The following is a 22,784-nucleotide window of genomic DNA, read 5'->3' as shown; positions in this document are numbered from 1 at the left end:
GGCTGATTTACTCATTACCCTGTTGCCATAGTAACCTGCAACTGTGGGCTTACCTCTGGCTCTTAGGGCCCTCTCCCTAGGCAGTTTCTGCTCTTAAAAGAGCAGGCACCTCATGCCCTGCGATACCATCACCCTGAGGCTCACCCATCAGCCTTGGCCCTTCCAGCCCTGTCCCAACACGGACCCCAGAAGGATTGTCTGCCTACATGTAACCCTGCAGTGTAACCCAACAAGACCCAGCAGCAGCATGTGACTGTGGCTAGGAGGCTCCAGAAGCTCCTGTGTGCTACAAAGCCCTGATAAAGCTCCAAGCACAAGCGCAGCATCCTGCAGAGACACCAGGTGGTACTGCTTTGCTCTGTCTGTCTAGGCTTAATTCCAACTTCATTTTTGACAAGGGATTTTAGTGATTTTATGGATGGCTGAATTATTTTACAGACAGGAATTTTTAACCTGAATTTTTATAGGCAGTTCATAAATTTACAGACTTTTGCAACCCTGCTCACAATTATCCAGATTGCTAATTGCTTTTTTCATTTAAGACCTTTTGGCCTGCTCTTGTACGTGACCCAAGAGCTTTGTCTACTTCTGCTTCTTAGACCAACATGGCTATAAGCTATATCCCTGAAACATGGAAGATATCGTAATTAACATGGAAGATATCGTAATTAGCCGTTTGGAAATGTAAACGTCATTGCTAAACAGGAAATAAGCAAAATTCAACTCCCTGCCTAACATCTGATGCCTTCAGGGAAGCAACCTGCTGGAGCTTGGCCTCTGCTTAATCTGCATATTCACAGAGCAATTTAAGCACAAATGGACTTTGAAACCCAGGGGAACCACAACATCTTTTACCTCCCCTGTGCAAGATGAAGTTTCTTTTCTACCTGAGAGAACTTTTGCAATCTTTTAATTCTCCTCTGTCTCAAGAAGGGTGGTTTGACCCGAAAGCTTGCAAAGAAAGATTTTTGCTACTCTGTAGTTGTTCTAATAAAAGGTATCTCCCCTAGGCTCTGAATTATGTACTTAGCGCCTTAGCTTTGCCTGCATTTAATTTTGACTCTAAATCTACCTTCCTTTAATCTTGACTTTAGTTCCTCCTACATTCTATATATGTAAAAGCCTTAGTCTGTCTGTCCATAATGCTTTATTTGCACTCTGATTGGCTATCTAGGCCTGGTCCTGGCCTGGCCCCGAAGGTGGGGGAGGGTGGGGCCGGAAGCAGGCCTCTGTCCCCAGTCGCCCCCCACCCCTCTCTCCCCGCCCATCATTCTTGATGAGCAGTTGGCTAGTATAATTATAACATCAGTAAAGATTGACAGGTCTTATAAGAATTTGACAAAAGCTGGATCCCCTATCCTACTCTATTCCATTCTATTTCTACTTCTAGTCATTGTGAAATCTACTTGTATTGAATTACCTTCTGTTTTGGATGTGATTCTATGCTCATTCTTTTTTTGGAATCCTATGTCAACCAATTCCAAACTCTGGGCGTTTGCATGCTGTAAAAATGTCTGTCTCTTTTTTTCAATATCCATCATTCTGATAGATTGTATTGTACATACTACAGCATTTACAGACCTGTGCATTCATAACCACTCCTGTTCTCCCATTGGATGGAAAGATTGCTGTTTGTAGACTTGAGGAAGCATTTAGGTTGTTTGGTAAGAGTAAACTACAAAAGCTAGGCCAAGGAATGCCAAGCAGTTTGGCTAAGGGAAATAGAATTGAAGGAACTAGTAACAGTCTAGGTAACGTGATGGGTGAAAAATTTGGAAAGACAGGTTACAAGCCAGGGAAAAACAGGGAAATAAAAGGGTTAAATTCACTCTCACCCAATTGTATCGAGTTGAGTAACTGCAATTAACAGAATAGAACATAGAAGGGCTGCTTTTGATAGTAACATTGGCTGTTTGTAGACATTAAAAAACCAAACCAAACCCGTGCTTTGCTTTAAAATCCGCACAGTCCTGCACTGAGCCCAGGGCATGTCCAGAAGAGGCAGTGCGTTAGTTGGACCCAGCTCACCTGACATCTGTTTAGATAATAGAATCCCAGAAGGGACCTGTAAGATCGTCAAGTCCGGTCCCCTGCCATAGGTAGGAGGTAATTAGACTCAGTGAGGTATTTGTCCAGCCTCCTCTTAAAGACAGCCAGAAATGGCAACTGCACCACCTCTGCCAGAGGTGTGTTCCAAATTATAGTTACCCATATGGAAAAGTTTTTCCTTACGTCCAGCTGAAACTTCCTTGACTGGCTTGTGTCCAGTGTTCCGTGTCTTACCGGAGGGCGGGGGGCTTTTCTGAAAAGTTGTTCTCCTAGATCCTGGTGTTCTCCCTCGACACATTTGTAGGCAGCTATCAAGTCACCTCAGCCTTCTTTGATCAGGCTGAACAAACTCAGATTCTAAAGTCTCTACTCAAAGGGCCTGTCCCCCAGACCCTTGATCATGTGGGTGGCCTTTCTCTGCACCCTTTCAAGAGTGTCCACATCCTTCTTGAAATGCAGTGCTCAAAACTGGATACAGTACTCCAGCTGTGGCCTCGCCAACACCGAATAGAGTGGGAGGAGCACCTCTCTGGATCTATTGGAGACACGTGCTGATGCATGCCAGAGTTCTATTTGCTCTGTTGGTGACTTCGTCACACTGGTGGCTCATAGTCATCCTCTGGTCAATTGACACCCCCAGGTCCCTTTCAGATGCAGTGCCAGTCAGTGGATAGTCACCCGTTGCATAGATGCAGTGAGGGTTCTTCCTACCCAGATGAAGGACCCGGCATTTGTCCCTGTTGAACCTCATCTGATTTTGCTCAGCCCATAGGACTTAGCCTGTCAAGGTCTTCCTGAATCCTTGACCTGTCCTCTGATGTGCCCACTTGTCCCTACAGCATGGTATCATCCGCAAACGTAATCATTGCACTTTTCACTCATCCAGGTAATTAATAAAGATATTAAAGAGCATGGGCCCAAGCACTGACCCTTGGGGTACACCACTGGAGACGGCCTTCTAGGATGAGGCCACTCCATCAATTATGACTCGTTGGGATCAGCCGCTGAGCCTGTTTCCAACCCACCTCTCTGTAACCTGGTCTAGGCCAGTACTCTGAAACTTAACTGAGAGGATTTAATGGGAAACAGTATCAAAGGCCTTGCTGAAATCTAGGTAGGTGATATCCAACTCCTGTCCCATCTCCAGGTAATTAGTTACCTGTTCATAAAAGGACACCAGGTTTGTTAGGCATGACCTCCCCTCTACGTAGCCATGCTGGTTGCTTCTCAGTACCCCACCGATGCGAGCTTGTGATTGATGGCCTCCTTGACAACTTTTTCAGAGATCTTCCCCAGGACCAAAGTCAAACTGACAGGTCTATAGTTGGCAGGGTTGTCCCTCTTTCCCTTCTTAAAGATGAGAACCATATTCACCTTTTTCCAGTCGTTAGGGACAACTCCTGAGTTGCATGGCTCCTCAAACAGCTCTGCCAGAGGCACCGCTATGAGCTCGGCCAGCTCTTTCAGCACTCTCGGGTGAAGGTTGGACCAGCCGACCTGAAAACGTCTGAATGATTTAAGAGTGTCTTCACCTGTTCTGGACTGATTTTATGAGGACTGCTGTCTTAGCTGTATTCTCTGCGCCCCTGAACTGGTGACCAGTTCTCACCTGGTTTCAGGAAAACTGATGTGAAGTAATCATTAAGGAGCTCTGCCTTTTCATGGGGATCAGCTGCGGGCTTCTCCATGTTCAGTAGGGGTGCCACAGTGGAGCTTGATTTTTTTCTTGCTCCCTGTGTACCTATAGAAGGATTTTTTGTTATCTTTAATATTGGTCATCAGCTTGATTTCCATGGATGCCTTGGCTTTCCTTGTCTTACGTCTGCAGATCCTGGCCACGTGAGCATACTCTTCTCTGGATCCCCATCCATTTTTCCATTGCATGTACGCTTCTTTTTTCTTTTTGAGAAGTTCCCTAATGTCTCTGTTAAGCCAGGCAGCTCTCTTGGCCCATCTCCCTCTTTTTGATTGCATGGGAATGGCCTCTTTTTGAGCAGTAAGAATAGTCTCCTTGAGGAAGTGCCATCCTTCATGAGCTCCCAAGTCATCCGGTTGCTGGTTGTGAAGAGCCTTTTCAACTAGACTCCAGAGTTTATCAGAGTCTGCCCATCTGAATTCTAGGACTTTTGTTCTGCTGGTAGAGCTCCCAGTCTTTTGGTGGATGGTGAATCTGATCAGATTGTGATTACTGTCACCCAGAGCACCCCAAACCTTCAGGTCACTTACCACTTCTTCCCCTTTGGCCTGCACCAAGTCCAGAGTGGCTTTACTCCTAGTTGGCCCCTCCACACCCTGTGTTAAGAACAGGTCGTCTACAGTCACCAAGAAGTTGGTTGGTCTGTTGGAGCTGGCGTTTCAGTGGGGCTTTTTTGGCATTTTTACCTAATAGCTGATTGAATCATTGACATATATAGGAAAACTTTCTCTTCTTCCTAGTACATCACAGGTTGCTGCACTTCTGCTCACCTTCTATAGTGCTACATGGAGTTTTATTCCTTTTATATACTTGAGTGGTTGATGCTTTACAATTTCACATGAGCATCCTTACACTTTACTAGGGGTGCGCGAAATGGGCCCTATTTAATTCAGATTTGGCTTCAGCCCGAATCAGGGACAGTGATTTGATTTGGGGAGTCCCCCATGCTTCTGTGGGACACTCCATGTTGCCCCAGCATCGCAGCACTCATGAGCCCCTGCTACCTAGAGGTATGTAGAAAAAACATTTTAAGTTGTCTCTATGTCTGAATCTCTCCAGATCGATTCAGACGGTTCTGATTCAGTTCGGAGAGATTAAAGGGTCCTCTGATTTGATTTGGATTTGGAGATTCAGCCATGAAATTGGGCCGAATCTCCACTGAATCAAATCGGGGACTGAAGCTTTGCACAGCCCTACACTTTACCTGGGTGACAAGGACCATCACCTTTTTGAAGGGTTCTGTTTGGGGTGGTTTCTCCTTGATGCTAAATGTCTACCTTCCCTGTTCCTTCAGGGCCACTTAGAATGTTTGATTCCATTGGATCTGTTCCCCAAATCTCAAGTGAATAATACAGTATGGAGAGTAACCAGACATAACCAACTATCTGCATTTCTCCACACAGGATATCAGGGACCCACACCGGACTTGATCTGTCGCATCCAGCGAGGGGACATGGAACTCTGGGTCTGTGATGATGAGGATCCCAAAGAAAGCATGTGGTCTGAGGGCCTGTCCTCAGGTGAGTCAAGTCAATTGCTGCGCCCCCGCCCCCCCCCGATCTCGTTAGCATAGCTTAGTACCAGAGTGACAGGAAGCTGGAACCCTGGAAATGAGCCATGAGCTCCATCTGAATGTGCTGACCCCCTGATCTGTGCTGTCCAGGCAGGTGTGTGTTTGAACTCCCTGCAATTTAGTGATGTGGGAACAGGCAAATATTCCCTTTTTGTTCCCCTGAATAAGGGCATAAAATCCAAATTTACTCTTCAGTGATGCTTCCTGTTGCCCTCCTCTGGACACTGAGCCCCAGGTACCTTGGCCTAGGTTTCTGTTTCAGTGGAAGGGTGTATTGGAGATCTCGACCCCTGTTATTCAGAGAGAAGCAGTGCTTAAGACACCTGTTAGAGGACTGTGGGCTGCAGAGCAATAAGCTTACTAAAGGCAAGTGAGGAATACTTGAACCCTGCAGGAGAGGGAAAGGCCAGGTGACCAGGAGGGGTCAGAAACTGGGGATATATAAGCCTGGCTGCTGCACTGGATTCTCATTCTGGCCCAGGTCCTAGAAAGGAAATGAGACCTGCAAGACTACAGAGAGAGGGGAAGAGAAAGCTAGAGAGAGCATCTCATGGGGAAATCAGTGGTTCCTGTTTTTGTTAGGTTTGGTTAGCTCTGTTTAGCCACAAAGCAGGGGCCTTGATCTGCCCCTTCCATGTCTCTTCCCTCCCCCCTTGCTCCTTCCCTTCACCCTCACCCCTTTCCCCACAACAGGCTTATCAGCCAGACGCTGCTCTCCATGCTGCAAGGCCGCATATCGGCAGTTGGGTCGGTATTAGCCGATATGGCTCATTAAAAATCGTCCATGGGTGTCAGCCCAAAAAATCTCTATTGGTGCACCCCTAGCAGTAGCCTGTTTGGGACAGGCAGAAGGCAGTTGAGGGCTCAGGTGAGGCAAACTGCCCAGAAGTAGTTGATGGTGGGTGTTTGAACTCACTGGCTACAGTCACTGTAGGCATCTGGGGAAGCTTGATTAGGTGATTTAAGGGCCTGAAGTACCAGTTAAAGGGCTAGAGAGAGAGCCCTGGACAGGGACTGAGCTGGAGAGATGGGGGTGGCTAGAGAGCCCCAGAGAAGGACTGAGAGTTGGGGCTAGAGAGAGAGCTCCGGTTATAGACTGAGGAAGCAGGTTGACTGAGGCCAATTAAGGACAGAGATGCTCTGGTCAGAGCTAGAGTTAGAGGACTGGGCCAGAATGAGGAGACCTGATGGGCAGGGTGGAGTGGGGCACATATGGTCTTACTTCAGTCATCTGAGGGCAGCTTCTGAAATTTACACTAAGGCCCCCTCTACACATGCAGGTAAAGTTGCAATAGGATCTAAGGTGCGATTCACTTGATCTCACACATGTGCATGGCAGAAGGCATGATTGTGGGATCATGCATTAGATCTCATCACACCTCATTGCTGGTGCCCAGGATTGGGCTCTCCCTGCACTGGTAAGAAGCAAGCTCTCATGGCTGGGAGCCCCCTCAGCTGAGGGACTTCCAGCTGCAGGGCCACCTCCTACACCCCTGCAGCTGGGAGATGCGGCTGTTGTGATCTCCCTGCCACAGCTGTCTCCCCCTGGGGCAGAGAGAGAGAGATAGTGCCTCATTTTATGCACTCTCCAAGGGTGGGAGATTGTAGCTACACTCTGAGGCTGCAGGGACCCAGCATCCACAGCTATGGGACTCTAGGTCCCTGCAACTGTGGGGTGCTGCCAGGACCCAGAGCATGGGGCTGAGGGTCCCCAGCAGTTGCAGGACTCACAGCCCCAGCTGCGCAAGGTGGATCCCTGCGGCTGGGAGCCCATAGATGACAGGGCTCCCAGCTGCAATGGAGACCCTGCTACCTATGCAAATTAAAGCTGTATAGCAAGCAGCTGTGAAGTTAGTACACATTTTTGAGGTCTAACTTTATAGCTGGTTGGAGATATTTATCATCGCTTCTCAGCCTCTTGAAGGCTCAGATCAAGTGTAGTACTTTGCACGTTTAGCTGATCTCCAAGCAATTGCGCAATTAACCAGTTTTGCACGATACCTGTAACTTGTAGAGGACTTAAGTTACTTTTGGGATATGGCAGGTGAGGACGGGGCAATACCCTGGGTTAACTGCAGTGAAAAGGGGGTTGGAGGTGGCTGCTGGGGGTACCCCAGCCCCCTTTGGAGTTGGTCTCTTTACAGGGGTCAGCCCCACCTGCAGGAAAGTCATATAGTAGTAGGACCAAAGCCTCACCTGACAACTCTATATTAGGTACAAATCTAGTATCCCTGGGGTACCATGGACTGGATTGTTCACCTTCAGTCAGCAGTGTAAGAGGTGATACCCTGCTCAAGGGCATGGTATTATCCCTTAACAATTCTCTTGGTGGTCAGGAGTTCTGGGAGCCAGTGAGGATTGTATTGTAGAGAGGCTGGGGCTTTCCTGTCCATTACATGGTTCCCAGAAGCAGGTGGGATGCTCTGCTCTGCTCTGCTCTGCTCTGCTCTGAGGGATATAAACCCTTTCTGGTTTGCATCAGAGTCTTCCTCTTTCTGCTGCGTGTCTGGGGCCTTGAGTGTCACAAGCCCTGAGACCTAGAGTCCATGTGCAGGTTAACCCCAAGGTCTTTGTAGATTTCTGTGATGCCTGGGACTCGTTGACAGAGGAAAGCTCTGTCAGCTAATTCCCTGGACCTGACCCTTCATTGCAAGCAGGTAGAAAGCAGGGCTTATTCCAAACCTGGCTCATTAGCTGCACATAATCCCCTCCCAAAAGGTGTCCTTGAGGGATGAGGGCTGACATTGTTTTTTCTCTGCAAGTCCAGCAATCCTTAGGACTTGCCTGTCTCAAAGACAGCAGTGTTCAGCCTGCCCCAAATAACCACATCTGCTGATGCACTCTAGACCCAGATCTTTGCTAGGGAGACTGCTTCAGACCTGTCCCCAGACACTGTTCTCTGAACTGCTGCAGATCAGGTGCTTCAGACCCAGCACTGGGGATGAGCCCTGAAGAGCCTCTCACATGAACATCTCCATCTGGAGAATGGCAGTCATCTTTCCCAGGCCCCACCACTGCTGTGGTATAGACAAGCCCTTAGAGAACTTCACTCTTCCTTGAGGCAGTTGCTTCTGGTCTCACCCCCCAGCCCTAGAGAGCATGGAGCCATTCAGATCCGGTGTAGAGCACATGTTCAGTGTGTCTTCCCCTGAGAAGTCCAAGGTGATATAGTTGTCTCTATAATGTTACAACCAGAGGACATCTATACATGAGTAGTGAGGCTGCTCCAACATACTGTAATTACAGCATGTCAGAAGACTCAGTCGAGTCTGCTGGAGCGTGGTAATTGCTGAGCACCAGCCGACTTCAGCGTCTCATGTATCAATTCTGACAAGCTTTAGTTAAAGGGCCCCCACTCCCATTTTAAGTGCAAGGACACTGATACACGAGATGCTCCAGGTGCTTTAATAAGAGTGGCTCCAAGGGCCACTCTAAAGCACACTTCCCTTGTCCCCCCTACCCCACTACCAGAGGACATGTATAAACACCTGGGATGTCTCTGGGGCATTTTACTTTATCTGGAGAAGGACAAGAAAAGCCAAAGCAAGTTCCTCTGAACTAGATACTGGTATATTAGTGGGATATTATCTCAGTGGGATATTATGAGATATTATCCCATGATTCCTGACTTCATTTAGGGTTTAAATCAGGAAGGCCAATGTGCAATTGGAGTTGCAGCTAGCAAGGGACATAAGGGGTAACAAGAAAGGTTTCTACAAGTATGTCAGCAACAAGAGGAGGATCAGGGAAAGGGTGGGCCCTTACAGAATGATGGAGGCAACCTAGTGACAGAGGATGCAGAAAAGACTGAAGTACTCAATGCCTTTTTTACCTCAGTCTTCACAGGCAAGATCAGCTCCCAGACTGCTGCACCTGGCAGCACAGTTTGGGCAGGAGGTGGGCATCTAACAGTGGTGTAGGGGAACAGGTTAGGGACTATTTAGAAAACCTGGATCTAGACAAGTCCATGGGGCTGAATGGGGTGCATCCAAGGGTGCTGAGGAAGTTCACTGGCCATTACCTTTGAAAACTCCTGGTGATCGGGAGAGGTCCCGGGTGATTGGAAAAGAGCAAACAAAGTGACCATATTAAGAAAGGGAAAAAGGAGGATCCAGGGAGCTATAGACCGGTTAGACTCACCTCAGTCCCTGGAAAAATCATGGAGGAGATCCTCAAGGAATCCATTTGGTAGCAATTGGCGGAGAAGGTGATTAGGATCAGTCAGCATGGGTTCATCAAGGACAAGTCATGCCTGAACAACCTGATTGCCTTCTATGATGAGATGACTGGCTCTGTGGTTGCGGAGAGACCAGTGGAAGTGGTATACTTGACTTCAGCAAGGCTTTTAATATGGTCTCCAACAATATTCATGCAGAGAAGCTAAGGAAATAGAGGTTGGATGAGTGGACTGTAAGGTGGACAGAAAACTGGCTGGATCATCAGGCTCAGAGGGTAGTAGTGAATGGCTTGATGTCTAGTTGGCAGCTGGTATCAAGTGGAGTGCCCCAAAGATCAGTCCTGAGGCCAGTTTTGTTCAGTATCTTCATCAGTGACATGAAAGATGGCATAGAGTGCACCTGCAGCAAGTATGCAGATGCTACCAAGCTGGGAGGGGGGTGAGGGGGGGGTAGTAGATACACTAGAAGGTAGTGTTAGGATTCAGGAAGACCTCAGCAAATTGGAGGATTAGACCAAAAGAAAATTGACATTATCGGCAATTGGCTTTTTTTGGCCAATGTGGCCAGTAATGTCACCGATAAATGCTGCGTGCATGCACACAGCCATAGCATGCACATGGCCACAGCTTGAGAAGAGCATCCGGCTGGTAAGCCTGTGGAGAGGAAGTAGCATGGAAGAGAGAAGGGGTGTGGGGGTGGGTAGATCGAGGCCCCTGCCGTGAGGGAGGGAGTGGGGCTGGGGCAGGGGTAGGCACTGCACAGCTGAGGTAGGACACAGGATGGAGCCGCAGCTCATCCAGGGGGCGCAGTTGGGGAGTAGGGGTGGCTCCCGCCACTGTGCACATACCTGGGAGAGGCATGGGGGACTTGTGCCCCCCAGATCTGCGCACAGGATGAGGGTGGGCTGTGTGCTCAGGACCGGAGGCTACACCGGTCTCTTCCCAGCAGGGGTAGGGCGGTGCTGGGCTTAAGCTGTGCTTGGGGCAGGCAGGGGCTGGGTGGGCAGTGGCGGAACTGGGAGGGGGGGCTATGGTGAATTTTGGAGTGGCTGCAACTCCCTGCTCCCAGTGCCACCACCCACCATGAGCACAGCTTGTGCCCAGCCCACCTGCTGGGAAGAGGCCAGTGCAGGCTCCAGCCCTGAGCAGGCAGCTCACTCTCACCCCACGCACAGATCTGGGGGGCATATGCCCCCTGTGCCTCCCCTGAGGTTGTGTGCAGTGGCAAGAGCTTCCCCCACTCCACCCTCAGTGCCCCCTGGATGAGCTCTGGATCTGTTCTGCACCCCGTACAGCCCCAGCTGTGCAGTGCCTGCCCCAGCCCCAGCCTCACTCCCTCACTATGGGGGCCTTGATCTGCTACCACCACACCCCTTCACTCCCCTTCACTCCCCCATGCCCCTCCCCACCATTGACTTACCAGCCAGACACTGCTCTCCAAACTGCCAGGCTGCATATAGGCAATTGGATCCATATTGGCCGATATGGCTGGTTAATAATTGGCCATTGGTAATGACCCAAAAAATCTTTATTGGTACACCTTTAGAAATCTAATGAGGTTCAATAAGATTCATAGATGTTAGGGTCGGAAGGGACCTCAATAGATCATCGAGTCTGACCCCCTGCATAGGCAGGAAAGAGTGCTGGGTCTAGATGACCCCAGCTAGATGCATATCCAACCTCCTCTTGAAGACCCCCAGGGTAGGGGAGAGCACCACCTCCCTTGGGAGCCCGTTCCAGACCTTGACCACTCTAACTGTGAAGAAGTTCTTCCTAATGTCCAGTCTAAATCTGCTCTCTGCTAGCTTGTGGCCATTATTTCTTATAACCCCCGGGGGCGCCTTGGTGAATAAATACTCACCAATTCCCTTCTGTGCCCCTGTGATGAACTTATAGGCAGCCACAAGGTCGCCTCTCAACCTTCTCTTGTGGAGGCTGAAAAGGTCCAGGTTCTCTAGTCTCTCCTCGTAGGGCTTGGTCTGCAAGCCCTTAACCATACGAGTGGCCCTTCTCTGGACCCTCTCCAGGTTATCCGCATCCCTCTTGAAGTGCGGTGCCCAGAATTGCACACAGTACTCCAACTGCGGTCTGACCAGCGCCCGATAGAGGGGAAGTATCACCTCCTTGGATCTATTCATCATGCATCTGCTGATGCATGGTAAAGTGCCATTGGCTTTTCTGATGGCTTCGTCACACTGCCGACTCATGTTCATCTTGGAGTCCACTAGGGCTCCAAGATCCCTTTCCACTTCCGTGCCACCCAGCAGGTCATTCCCTAGGCTGTAGGTGTGCTGGACATTTTTCCTCCCTAGGTGCAGCACTTTGCATTTCTCCTTGTTGAACTGCATTCTTTTGTTTTCTGCCCACTTGTCCAACCTGTCCAGGTCTGCTTGCAGCTGTTCCCTGCCCTCCAGCGTGTCCACTTCTCCCCATAGCTTTGTGTCATCCGCAAACTTGGACAGAGTACATTTCACTCTCTCGTCCAAGTCACTGATGAAGACATTAAAGAGTATTGGTCCAAGGACCGAGCCCTGCAGGACCCCACTGCCCACACCCTTCCAGGTCGAAACCGACCCATCCACCATGAGGGTGGATGCAAAGTCCTGCACTTAGGATGGAACAACCCCATGCACCAGTACAGGCTGGGGGCTGAGTGGCTAGGGAGCAGCTCTGCAGAAAAGGACTTGCAGGTTACAGTAAGCTGAGTATAAATTAACAGTGTGGCCTTGTTGCCAAGAAGGCTAACAGCATCCTTGCTGCATTGGTAGGAGTGTTGCCAGCAGATCAAGGAAGTGATCATTTCCCTCTATTCAGCACTGATGAGGCCACATCTGGAGTACTGTGTCCAGAACGAATGTGGACAAACTGGAGAAGGTCTAGCTGAGGGCAATGAAAATGGTTAGGGGCCTGGGGCACATGACTTCTGAGGAGAGGCAGAGGGAACTGGGCTTATTTAGTTTGCAGAACAGAAGACTGAGGTAGGATTTGATAGCAGCCTTCAACTACTTGAAAGGTGGTTCCAGAGAGGATGGAGCTAGACTGTTCTTAGTGGTGGCAGATGACAGAACAAAGAGCAATAGTCTCAAGTTGTAGCAAGGGAAGTTTAGGTTAGCTATTGGGAAAGACTTTCTCACTAGGAGAGTAGTAAAGCACTGGAATATGTTACCCAGAGATGCTGTGGACCTTGGAGGTTTTTAAGACCCAGGTAGACAAAGCCTTGGCTGGAATGATCTAGTTGGGGGGGGGCTAGTCCTGCTTTGAGCAGGGGGTTGGACTAGATGACTAAATGGCCTCCTGAGGTCCCCCCCAACCCTAATTTTCTATGATTCTATTAGCAATCAGGCAACATTAGCAAAAGCAGCTACATCAGCAGAGAATACAATGACTTCCTCACTACCAGGTGGTGAGGTCTCAGGGCCCTCAGAATCCACCTCATGGTTTGAGACAAGTTCCAGACTTTCACCCCTCTGCCTTGGTGTGGGAGAGTTTGATACTGTTCAAGTTCAAATGTCTGTATTTCCATCCATATCCCTGAGAGAACGATCTTGGCCATCTAAGTATGGAGCAGGGAAATGTAATCATGGCCTGTGATCCTTGTTCTTTCCCAGGGTCGCCTTAATAGCATGGGGTGTGATCCTCAACTCCTTCAGGGATCAGAGGATCTGGGAGGAGAAAAGTAGTGACACACCCAGCACAGCCAAAAGGTGTGAGGGGTGTTCAAGACTCCCCAGCCATCAGATGGGGCTTGAATTCTTCCACTCCCTGCAGTAAGACTATTTTGAACTGGACTTCTTTTCACAGGGTGCCCAAGTACCAAGGCCTAGTCATGCTCAGATGCATCCCAGAGTAGAGGGGAGTGGCAGGGCTTTCCCTTTGCCAGTGGCACAGGGACTAATCTCTGGGTTCCCTCCTCCACCCAACAGGTGCCTGGATGCCCTCAGAAGACTGCCGTTCATCTCTGCTTGAAGAGCCCATGGGTCTGGAGCTGCTTCCAGCCAGATGCCAGCTCCCTGCACTACAGGAACAGAAACCCACTGAGCCTCAAAAGAGCCCTATGTGCACAGAAAAATTCAAGGTGCAAGGAGAAGCGAGGAGCCACAAGGCCAGGGATCACAGTGGGAAGGTGTGGTATATATATAGGATATACATGCTGTATACATGCGGGGAGTGCAGGGAAAGCTTCTGGGGCCAGGAGGTGCTCCAGGCACATAAGGGAACCCACAGAAGGGAGGCAGCCCACCCCTGCTCTGACTGCAGCAAGAGCTTCCAGTATAAATCCTGCCTCCTCACCCACCAGAAGACGCATTCTGGGGAGCGCCCCCACCCCTGCCTGGTGTGTGGGAAGAGCTTCCGAGATAAATCCTATCTCCTCATCCATCAGCGAACACACTCTGGGGAGCGCCCCTACCCCTGTCATGACTGCACCAAGAGCTTTGCCTGCCCATCCCAGCTCCGCGTCCACCAGCGCCTCCACACTGGGGAGGAGCCATACCATTGTCCTCACTGTAGAAAGACTTTCAGGCACAGCTCAGCTCTCAGTCAGCACCAGCGCATCCATAGTGGGGAGAAGCCACATCACTGTGCCCGGTGTGGAAAGAGCTTCCGGCACCGCCATGCTCTCACTCAGCACCAACATGTGCATTCTGGAGAGAAGCCACACCGCTGCCCGGACTGTGAGAAGAGCTTCCAATATCCCTCCAAGCTCCGCGTCCACTGGCGCCTTCACACAGGAGAGAAGCCATACCAGTGCACTGTGTGTGAGAAGCGCTTCAACAGCATCTCTGACCTCCATGTTCATGAACGCGTGCACACAGGAGAGAAGCCTGACCGCTGCCCGGACTGTGGGAAGAGCTTTTCCCGTTTGTCCCACCTCAGAGGGCACCAGAGCATTCACACAGGGGAGAAACCACATGGCTGTGGTGATTGTGCAAAGAGCTTCGATAGCCTGTCCAAGCTCCGAGCCCACCAGCGCATGCACGCTGGGGAGAAGCCGTACTGTTGTCTGGAGTGTGGAAAGTCCTTCAGGTCTAGCTCTAATCTTGCTCATCACCAGCGAATCCACAGACGAAATCCTCACACCTGACACTAGTCAGTTCCTGCCAGTTCTCCCATCACCCTCTGCTCCACACAGGGTCTGGAGTGCCCTTGCCTCCCTATTCAGAGAAATGGAGAAGTAGGGCTGGAAGGAACTTCTACAGGTTACATCTAGTCCAACCCCCTGCCTGAGGCAGGATTATCCCTATCCAAACCATCCCATAAATACCATAATGTAAACTCTACATAAGACAGCTGTCAACCCTGACACAACACAAGACATGACACCTGAACCTGCTGCAGATAAAGCAGGGGAACCACAGGTGCCAAGGTCCTGCTTCTGTGACGTGCTGTCAATATATGCTCTAGAGATCTCAGGTAGAGGTTGCACCCCCGCTACTGAGAAAGGCAGCCTGCCCGCCCGCAGTCTGTAGCAGTCTGCCATGGGATAAAATTATTTATTGACCCCAACTAGCATCAGTCTGACCATGAGCAGAAGGGTTAGACCCTCTAGCCAGGAACCTCCAGCTTTGGTCCAGGTAGGGGCATTGGCACACCCAAGACAAAATTCCTAGTCTTAACTATAGCCAACACCCAGTGCCTCTGAAGGAACTTTAAAAATATCCTGTCATGTGTAACAGATGGAGTTTGGGGGGTAAAGCCTGAGAAATCCCCATGGTAGATCATTCCAGACCAGTAGCTGTCCAGCCTCTTCTTGAACACTGCCAGTGATAGAAAGTCTACAACTTCTGTAGGCATCTATTCTACTGCCTTGTTCTAAAAGTGAAGAATTTTTTTCCTGATACCTAAAGAAGCTCTTCCTGATATCCTGGTGTTCTTGATATTCACTATGCCCTTGGTTTGAATGGCCCTGGAGATGGGAAGCAAGGGAGTCATAGGGGAGAAGAGACTTGGGGTGCTGTACTGGGGAGTGCAAGCCATGGAGGGAGCCATGAGTAATGAGGAGAAAGGGCTCAGCAGCAACAGCCTAACCATTCTGAAGGGTAGTGAGGGCAGTGAGTCAGGATTTGTCACTCTAGTGGCATGTGGACAGCTGCCCTGAGAACCCCCAACAAGTTCCCAGTGCAAACCAGCCTGTTCACAGGGAGATGCTGACATTAGCCAGGCACTGAGCTCTCTTGAACTCACTGAGGGAGCTACACGAGCTTGAGCCCTTCATACTTAAATAGAGATGCCAGAGCCATCAGCACCTGAACCATGACATGCCCCACCCCAGGAGGCAGTGACAGTAACACGAGACCCCCTGAGCATCCAGCTCCTGAACCCCAATAGAGAAATGTCTCTTCCTCCCCACCCCCCCCAGGCCAATTTCCTTTGAGGATACAAATCTTACAGTGGGCCACAGTTCCCCTTTATCTCACCTCTTTGGGCTTGGTTATACCTGGCCCTGACAGTTCCACCTGGAAGTTCACTAGGAGAGTCCGCATGTGGGGACAGCAGGTAGCCAACAGAAACTGTGGGCATCAGGCTCCGTACACACAGCCTAAAGCTTCCATTCCCCAACCTGCAGAGCAGCAGACACTGGCTCTGATTAGAAACCAGTCAGGATCTCATCCTGGTGAGATCCACCAGTCTTTCAGTGCCCTCCTCTGTCAAAAAGGTCCCACACCAGCCACTGTTACTGTGCCATAGAGCACCAAGCAGCAGTGGGGACCTAGGGCAGGGCATTGTGTGAATTAATCCTGTTCCAAACAATGCAGCACCCAGTGCAGGGAAGCAAGAAGTCATCTTTTGCTCTGTGGACTGGGGCTTGGAGGGAGCTGGGTTGAGTGTTGGGGATCTCCTTGCAGTGCACGTGGTTCTAGTGTTCAAGCCATGATTATGAGTGATTCAAGGAGAGTGAATGCAGAAAGAGAAGGCTCTGGATATAAACTAGAGAGAGCTGCCCAGGCCTTCAGGTGGTATGTTACACCCAGGATGTCCTTGGGGCCTTTTATCCAGAGAAGGACAAGAGAAGCCAAAGCAAGTTCCTTTGATCTAGAGACTGTTTTATTGGGGTGTTATCACTCGGGCACCATGACCCAGAGCAGCTACATGACAGCAGAGGATACAGATACACTCACTGCTGGGTGGTGAGGTTGCAGCCCTCAGGATCCGTCTTTGTAGTCTGAGGCAAGTTCCACCCCTCTGCCCCGGTGTGGAGGAGTTTGATACAGTTCAGGTTCAGATCTCTATCTTCCCATCCTTTTCTTTGAGAGAATGATCTCTTGGCCAGTGGAGCAGGGACAGTCATGGCCTGTGACCATTGTTCTTTCCTAGGATTGCCTTATTAATGTGGGGTGTGATCCCTGACCTGTGCATCTCAACTCCCCTGAAACTGTCCCTCACCATCCCCTTTTCTCACATGCCTATGGCTGTGATTCAGGATTCAGCCTGAACAGCTTCTGGGATCAAAAGATCTGGAAGGAGGAAGGTAGTGAAACACCTAGCACAGCCAAAAGGGCTGAGGGGTGTTCATGACTCCCCAACAGCTGCAGAAAACAAAGGGCTCACTCATGTCTTCAACTGACAAACATTGGACCATGTCCTGATTGAACTGAAAGGTGGGATTGCTTTGAGCCTGGGGATAGGACACTGGTGCTGACTGTTCTCTGCTTCTTCAGTGCTATTAACAAATGGGTCAAGTGCAGGGGGACTGGAGGGTGAGTTTGTTCCTGTTGAGGAGGGAGCTGCTGTCAACTTTGAGACCACTGAGCACTTGGGAAACGTGCAAAAAAAGCTGTTAAATTGCTGAGGCAGAGGGAAGGGTGACCGGATGGAGAGCACCTGAATTGACGGGGGCTGGAGCAAGGAGTAAAATCCCATGCAACCAGTGCCTTACTCTGGGCAGCCACTGGAGGATACTGCTGCTCCTGGGGGCAGCAATTGCCCCCTCTGCATTGCCCAAATTGCCCACTGGGTGTCACTACTGACCCATACAAGGGGGAAAACCTGTGCACCCTAGTGGGAGTGGTGGAATCATTAAGGAAAGCATTTGCTAAATGACTTGCAATAAAACACTCAAGTAAAATGGCAGAATGAATGGTTTTCTTTTGAAGCTCTCCTTTTCTCCACATCTCTGAGGAGCTCTGGTACCGCTCATACAGAGCTGTCCTGTTCATTGTCCTGCCTTTACTCCTCACTGTTACATAGTTAGCTCTTTCCTTGTCCACCTACATTAGGATGGGCTGTACATTAGGTGTTACCACACAGGAAAGAGACCTGGGAGTCACTGTGGACAAATCACTAAAAACATCAGCTCAGGACTCAGCAGCTGTCAAAAGAGCAAACAAAATGTTAGGGATCGTTAAGAATAGAATTGCGAACAAAATAGAAAGTATTGTGATGCTCCTTTATAAATCCATGGTGCATTCACACCTGAAAAGGCATATAAGAGAACTAGGGAAGGTCCAGAGAAGGGGAACAAGGATGATGAGTGGCCTGGTGGGACTTCTGTATAAGGAGAGAGTAAAGAAGCTACTGAGAGAAAGAGAGAGAGTGGTGGAGGGATGGAGAGATGGATAGAGAAAATGTGGGATAGACAGATGGATAAACAGGCCTATTCAGTTCAGAAAAGAGATGAGAAAGGGGGGACATGAAAAGGGCTTACAAAATACAGGTTTCTGTTGCTTTATGCAGTACACGTGTTCCTGGAAAATGACACACAATTCAAATTTGCATAAAGGGAACCCACTTTACAGTGTAACAAATAGCAATATATTCCAAGAACTCAACTGCACTGACCTCCAGGCCTATTTCTACCACTTTTACAAGACAATTTTGGTATTCACCAACAGCAGACAGTACACACAAGCGCAGGGTGGTGCTTTTGCACTGGTCAAAATCTCCAGTTTTGTCTCCAGTGTTAGTAAAGTTCTCTTGCGCTTCATTGATGGACCAGGGAGAAGGGTAGGAGATAAGCTAGCAAGATGCTTAGAAACCATAATGGGGATGACAACTACAGAAACACGTCACAGACAATGACTGAGGAGCACAGATCCACACAGGAGACTATATTTTGGTGCACATCACTCCCACAGTGCACTGCACAAAGCAGCTGATTGTGGGCTTCCATGACATTGCATAAGAGTGAATTTACCTCGCATATAACGAATTTTGGTATAAAAAGGGTCATTGCATAAGAGTGAATTTGCACATACAGAAGCCGCATAAAGCGAGGGAAACCTGTACTAAATGGTGAAGAGAAAGTCAATAGGGATACATTACTGACTGTCTCACCAGACAAGAACAAGGGGTCACTACATGAAACTAGTAGGCTTGTCAGTTTAGAACTAACACAAGGAAGTTTTTTCACAAGGAAGTACTAAATGATAGTGTAGTAACAAGGGTGCTGTAGGGGCACATATAGATGTGCCCAGTATGTCATTAAAGGGGGGGAACTTGTTGCCACCGGATGTGGTGGCAGCTGAGAGTTTAACCAGATTTACCAGGGGATTGGACATGTTTTTGGAGGAAAGGGGTAATAGGAGCTATTGAGCAGGGGAGTGAGGGGCAGGCATAGCCTGAGTCAGGACTTTCTAATCTAGACCTTCCGTGCTGGAGGCTGCAAGTCAGCAAGGACGGGTGGAGACCCCAGTCCAACCCAGATCCGCTCCCTTTCGGCATCTGCTCTCTGCCACCATGTGACACAGCAGACTGGGCTAGATGGACTGATGGTCTGACCCTGGTGTGGCAGGCACTGGTGGTGCTGCCATTTTAAGGACAGCAGGGAGGGGCAGGTGCTGGATGAGGAAGGCCATGTTAAGGCCCAGCTCCCTGATCCAAGGGCAGTTCATGATCAGCTAGCAAAGAAGACATATCCCTCTGCTGAGCTCTGCCATGTTCCTGGCAGAGGTAAGGGTGAGACTATGGGGATGGCTTGAAAGCCTCATTGGTCCTGGGCATGACCTAAAACCACCCTGCTGGGTGGTGAAGGCCAGGTGAGGCTGCTGGGGGTGCAACAGCCCCAGGTAAATGCCAGGAGTGAGCACCTTCCTGGTGGAAGGTGGGTTGAGGCACCTTAACCTCAGTCCCACCTTTGGGTGGGTTGTTTAATGCAGGGAAAGCCTGGTAAGCTTCTTGAAGCACCTGAACCTGCTGAGGTGAGCGATCCCGTGGGGCCAGGCACACTTTGCAAAGCACCTGAGTTGGGAATGGGGGACCCTGAATCCTGTACGCAGGCAATCAGCTTAGACCTGACCCAAAGTACCTGACTGGCCCACACTGGGGCCAGGACCCAGAGAGAGGTCAAAAGGGCCAGGGGCCTATTGCGAAGGATGTCCACAGAGCAAAGAAGCTCGAGGTCCTGACTGGTTTGAGATGGGGCCAGAGCCTAAGGGGTAGCTGAAGGTCCCAGAGGGGACCACAGCTAAGGGTTGAAGGGTATGGCTGAGTTTAGCTGCCTGGGATGCCATCTGCAAGGCTTGGGCCGCAGTGTAGGGGTGGAATGGAGCTGCAGATACCCCACTAAACATCAGGGTTCAAAACAGGCAGCCTCCCACCTAATTGACACCTCAATATTATTACAATAAGGCGTGGCAGGAGAGTGAGGTGGGAGGCTGGCCCGTAGACAGGAGGCAGACTGGTGCTTGCATGGTGTGTGAAAGCTTGCCTGTGTCACACCAGGAAATAGCAGTTCTTCTGTTCTTGTTCCAGATGCAGCCAATGAGGGGAATGACAATCCAGCACTGGGCCTTGCCATGCTGGAAGTGGAATATTCCCGCAAAAAAGGATCTCCCCCTTGACAGAACATGTTCATGTGGGGACAGGCAAGAGGGGAACTTTGTTCTGGTCTCTGTCATCTTCTAGTGATTTTGCTCAGAGTTGGGAAGCTGCCCCTGTCACTGGCACAATGGGAACAGGTTCCAGCTTTACAATCACCTGTGACCTCCAGGAGAACAAGGCAGCCAGTTCAGTGTGCCTGCTCTTGAGTCCAGTGCTATTGTGAGATGATCCCATTATTTATTGAATGAATAAATGCCCCAAGCCCTATTAGACATGGCCTGGAACTGGAGAGGGAGGTAAAGCTTGTTCCCCAAGCATATGAAACCTGGCTATGGCTTGCTTGTTCTCTTAGTCCTATGATGCCAGCTGCCAAAGGAGTTTAAGGACCTGCAGACATACCCAGAATCTTCTCTGGTGGCCAAGGGAAAGAAAAACACACTCCCATGTGTGGTGAGCATGTTTGTTATTACCTTGAAATAAAAGTTTTCTGATAGCATACTGTTAGGTTAACAATAATTTGGATTATTAAGAAGTATTAGCTTTATAGCTGAATACAAGGCATGACCTGTGGCCTAGCAATGTTGCTGACCAGAAGGCAGAATGATAGCTAAGGCTTTGCTTATGTTAAGTAATCATTTTAACTGTGTTAACCATTTTCTGAGTAAAATGCAGCAAGTGAATCTGTGTCTGTGTGCTGTAAACCAGATACAGCAAGGAACAAGATAACACAAAGAAGCCATTGTTCTAAGTACAGTGATCGTGTCCTTAAGAAGTATCTGCTACTGTGCAAGTTTTTGCTAACCTATCATAATGTTACTGTTACTTAACTTTTAGCTTTTAGAAAGTGCTAGTTCAGCTTAATAGAAATATGCTGTTATGAAGATCTGTGAAGCACTGCCCAAGTATTGCTTTTGTTAACCCTGTAGTCTTGCCTTGTTGTAAAAAGTATAAAAGATCGCCCCACCCTTTAGGGGGGGCCATTTTGCCTTTTTGCTGGCTTTATGGTCATTGCTCAAGCAAATATACTGCAGTAAAACTTTACCCGTGTTGCCTGGTCCCTATGCAGCTAGACAACGAACCTCAGGGAGTTTTCTCCCATGACACATGCAAGAGCAGAGTAGTGGAGACCAAAAGCCAGCGGAACTGGGCACGTACATTTTATCTTTTGGACACTGAGAAGGCATGAACAGAAAGAGGGAGAGGCTATTCTGAGAGGTGCTGTGAGAAGTAGACACAACATATGCAATTTATGCAAAACTCTGAAGCTTTTTTTAAGTTATGAAAGTACAAAATACCCTGTTTGCTGTAAATTTTACATAAAATCATAGAATATTAGGGTTGGAAGGGATCTCAGGAGATTATCTAATCCAACCCCCTGCTTAGTGCAGGACCATCCTCAACTATGTCATGTCATCCCATGTTCCCATTTGCCTTTTTCACCACCCCCCGTTGGGTTCAATTTTAATTAAAATGTGGGTGTAAATGAGATTAAATGATCAATTAAACTATTCTCATCTTAAATCCTAATTTATTAAATGCTTGAGCAATACCAGAATCCAAAATGGCATGGTATTCTGACCAAATGACGCCCAATGACTTGACTGGCCAGGCACTGTCATGGCATCAGGGTCGCAATCAGTATCAGGGTGTTGTTTGCTTCTCCATTCTTGCATCCAAAGTGTTAAGTTTTTATTTTAGCTATTTATAATTTTTACAGCTTTTTCGACATGTCCCATATACGGTTGTACAATGGGTCTCTACCAGTCATCTTTTTTCAGCAGTTATCCCCCCATTGCTTTGTTACCCATATCTTTCCCATTTTCTTGTTAACTAGATCAATCTCAAGCTCCTGCCCAGGGGTACAACATGGGCATGGCCACCTGGCTGTTTGGGCCCCAGAAGACAGCCCCAGTTTGGGATACCAGGTCCTGCAGTTGGGAAGCCATGGATATGGAGACCCCCACTACATGGCAGGGATGGGAAGCAGGCAGGGTATGTGGATGCCTGGGTTCCCTGGGAGGGGAGTGGGGTCCAGTGGGTGAAAGCAGGCAGGCAGGGGAGCCTGGACACCTGGGTTCAAGAGGTGGGGTGGGCTGGGAGTGACAGTAGGGCAGGGCTGTAGGCCTGGGTCCTCTGACTGGTGGGTCTACCCTGTGACTGGTGGTGGGGCCCTGGAGACCACATGTCCATGGGGTGGCTGTACCTGCCCAGTGAATTGCTTGATGGGCCCACCCAGTGTTGATCACTCCACTCTGCTTGCAGGTGGCACTGGGTTCCCCTGCCTGGGCATGGCCCCAACTGGGGACAATGCCTGGCTGGTGGTGAGTGCAGGGGATTGGGAGCAGAGCAGGCAGGGGTGTGGGGTCTGATGGGGCTGACCAGACCCCCCCCCCCCCCAGTCCCATGGCTTTCTGGCCTCAGCCTCACAGAGGTGTGTGACTGGAAGCCGCAATTGCCACAGTCCTCCCCCGCCCCAACCTGGTCTGGGTGGGACTGACTGGTATTTCTGTTGCCCCAGGTGCCTGCACATA

At 49.5% G+C, this 22,784-nt stretch overlaps 1 protein-coding gene across 3 annotated transcripts in view; it reads left to right on the top strand.

The window, feature by feature from the left end:
- Window positions 1-17,568, top strand: part of LOC106737774 (zinc finger protein OZF) — a 34,652-nt gene extending 17,084 nt beyond the window's left edge. For all 3 annotated transcript variants that reach the window (XM_059732508.1, XM_059732506.1, XM_059732507.1), the window contains exons 4-5: window positions 5,149-5,265; window positions 13,419-17,568. In XM_059732508.1, coding sequence (XP_059588491.1) covers window positions 5,149-5,265; window positions 13,419-14,578 — 1,277 coding nt within the window. In that variant the 3' untranslated portion in view covers window positions 14,579-17,568. The remainder of the gene's footprint in view (window positions 1-5,148; window positions 5,266-13,418) is intronic.
- The last annotated feature ends 5,216 nt before the right edge of the window (window positions 17,569-22,784 follow it).

Source organism: Alligator mississippiensis, chromosome 8, assembly GCF_030867095.1.
Source record: "Alligator mississippiensis isolate rAllMis1 chromosome 8, rAllMis1, whole genome shotgun sequence".
Taxonomy (NCBI): domain Eukaryota; kingdom Metazoa; phylum Chordata; order Crocodylia; family Alligatoridae; genus Alligator; species Alligator mississippiensis.
The sequence above is the reverse complement of the archived record's forward strand: the minus strand, read 5'-3'. Positions and strand labels throughout refer to the sequence as shown.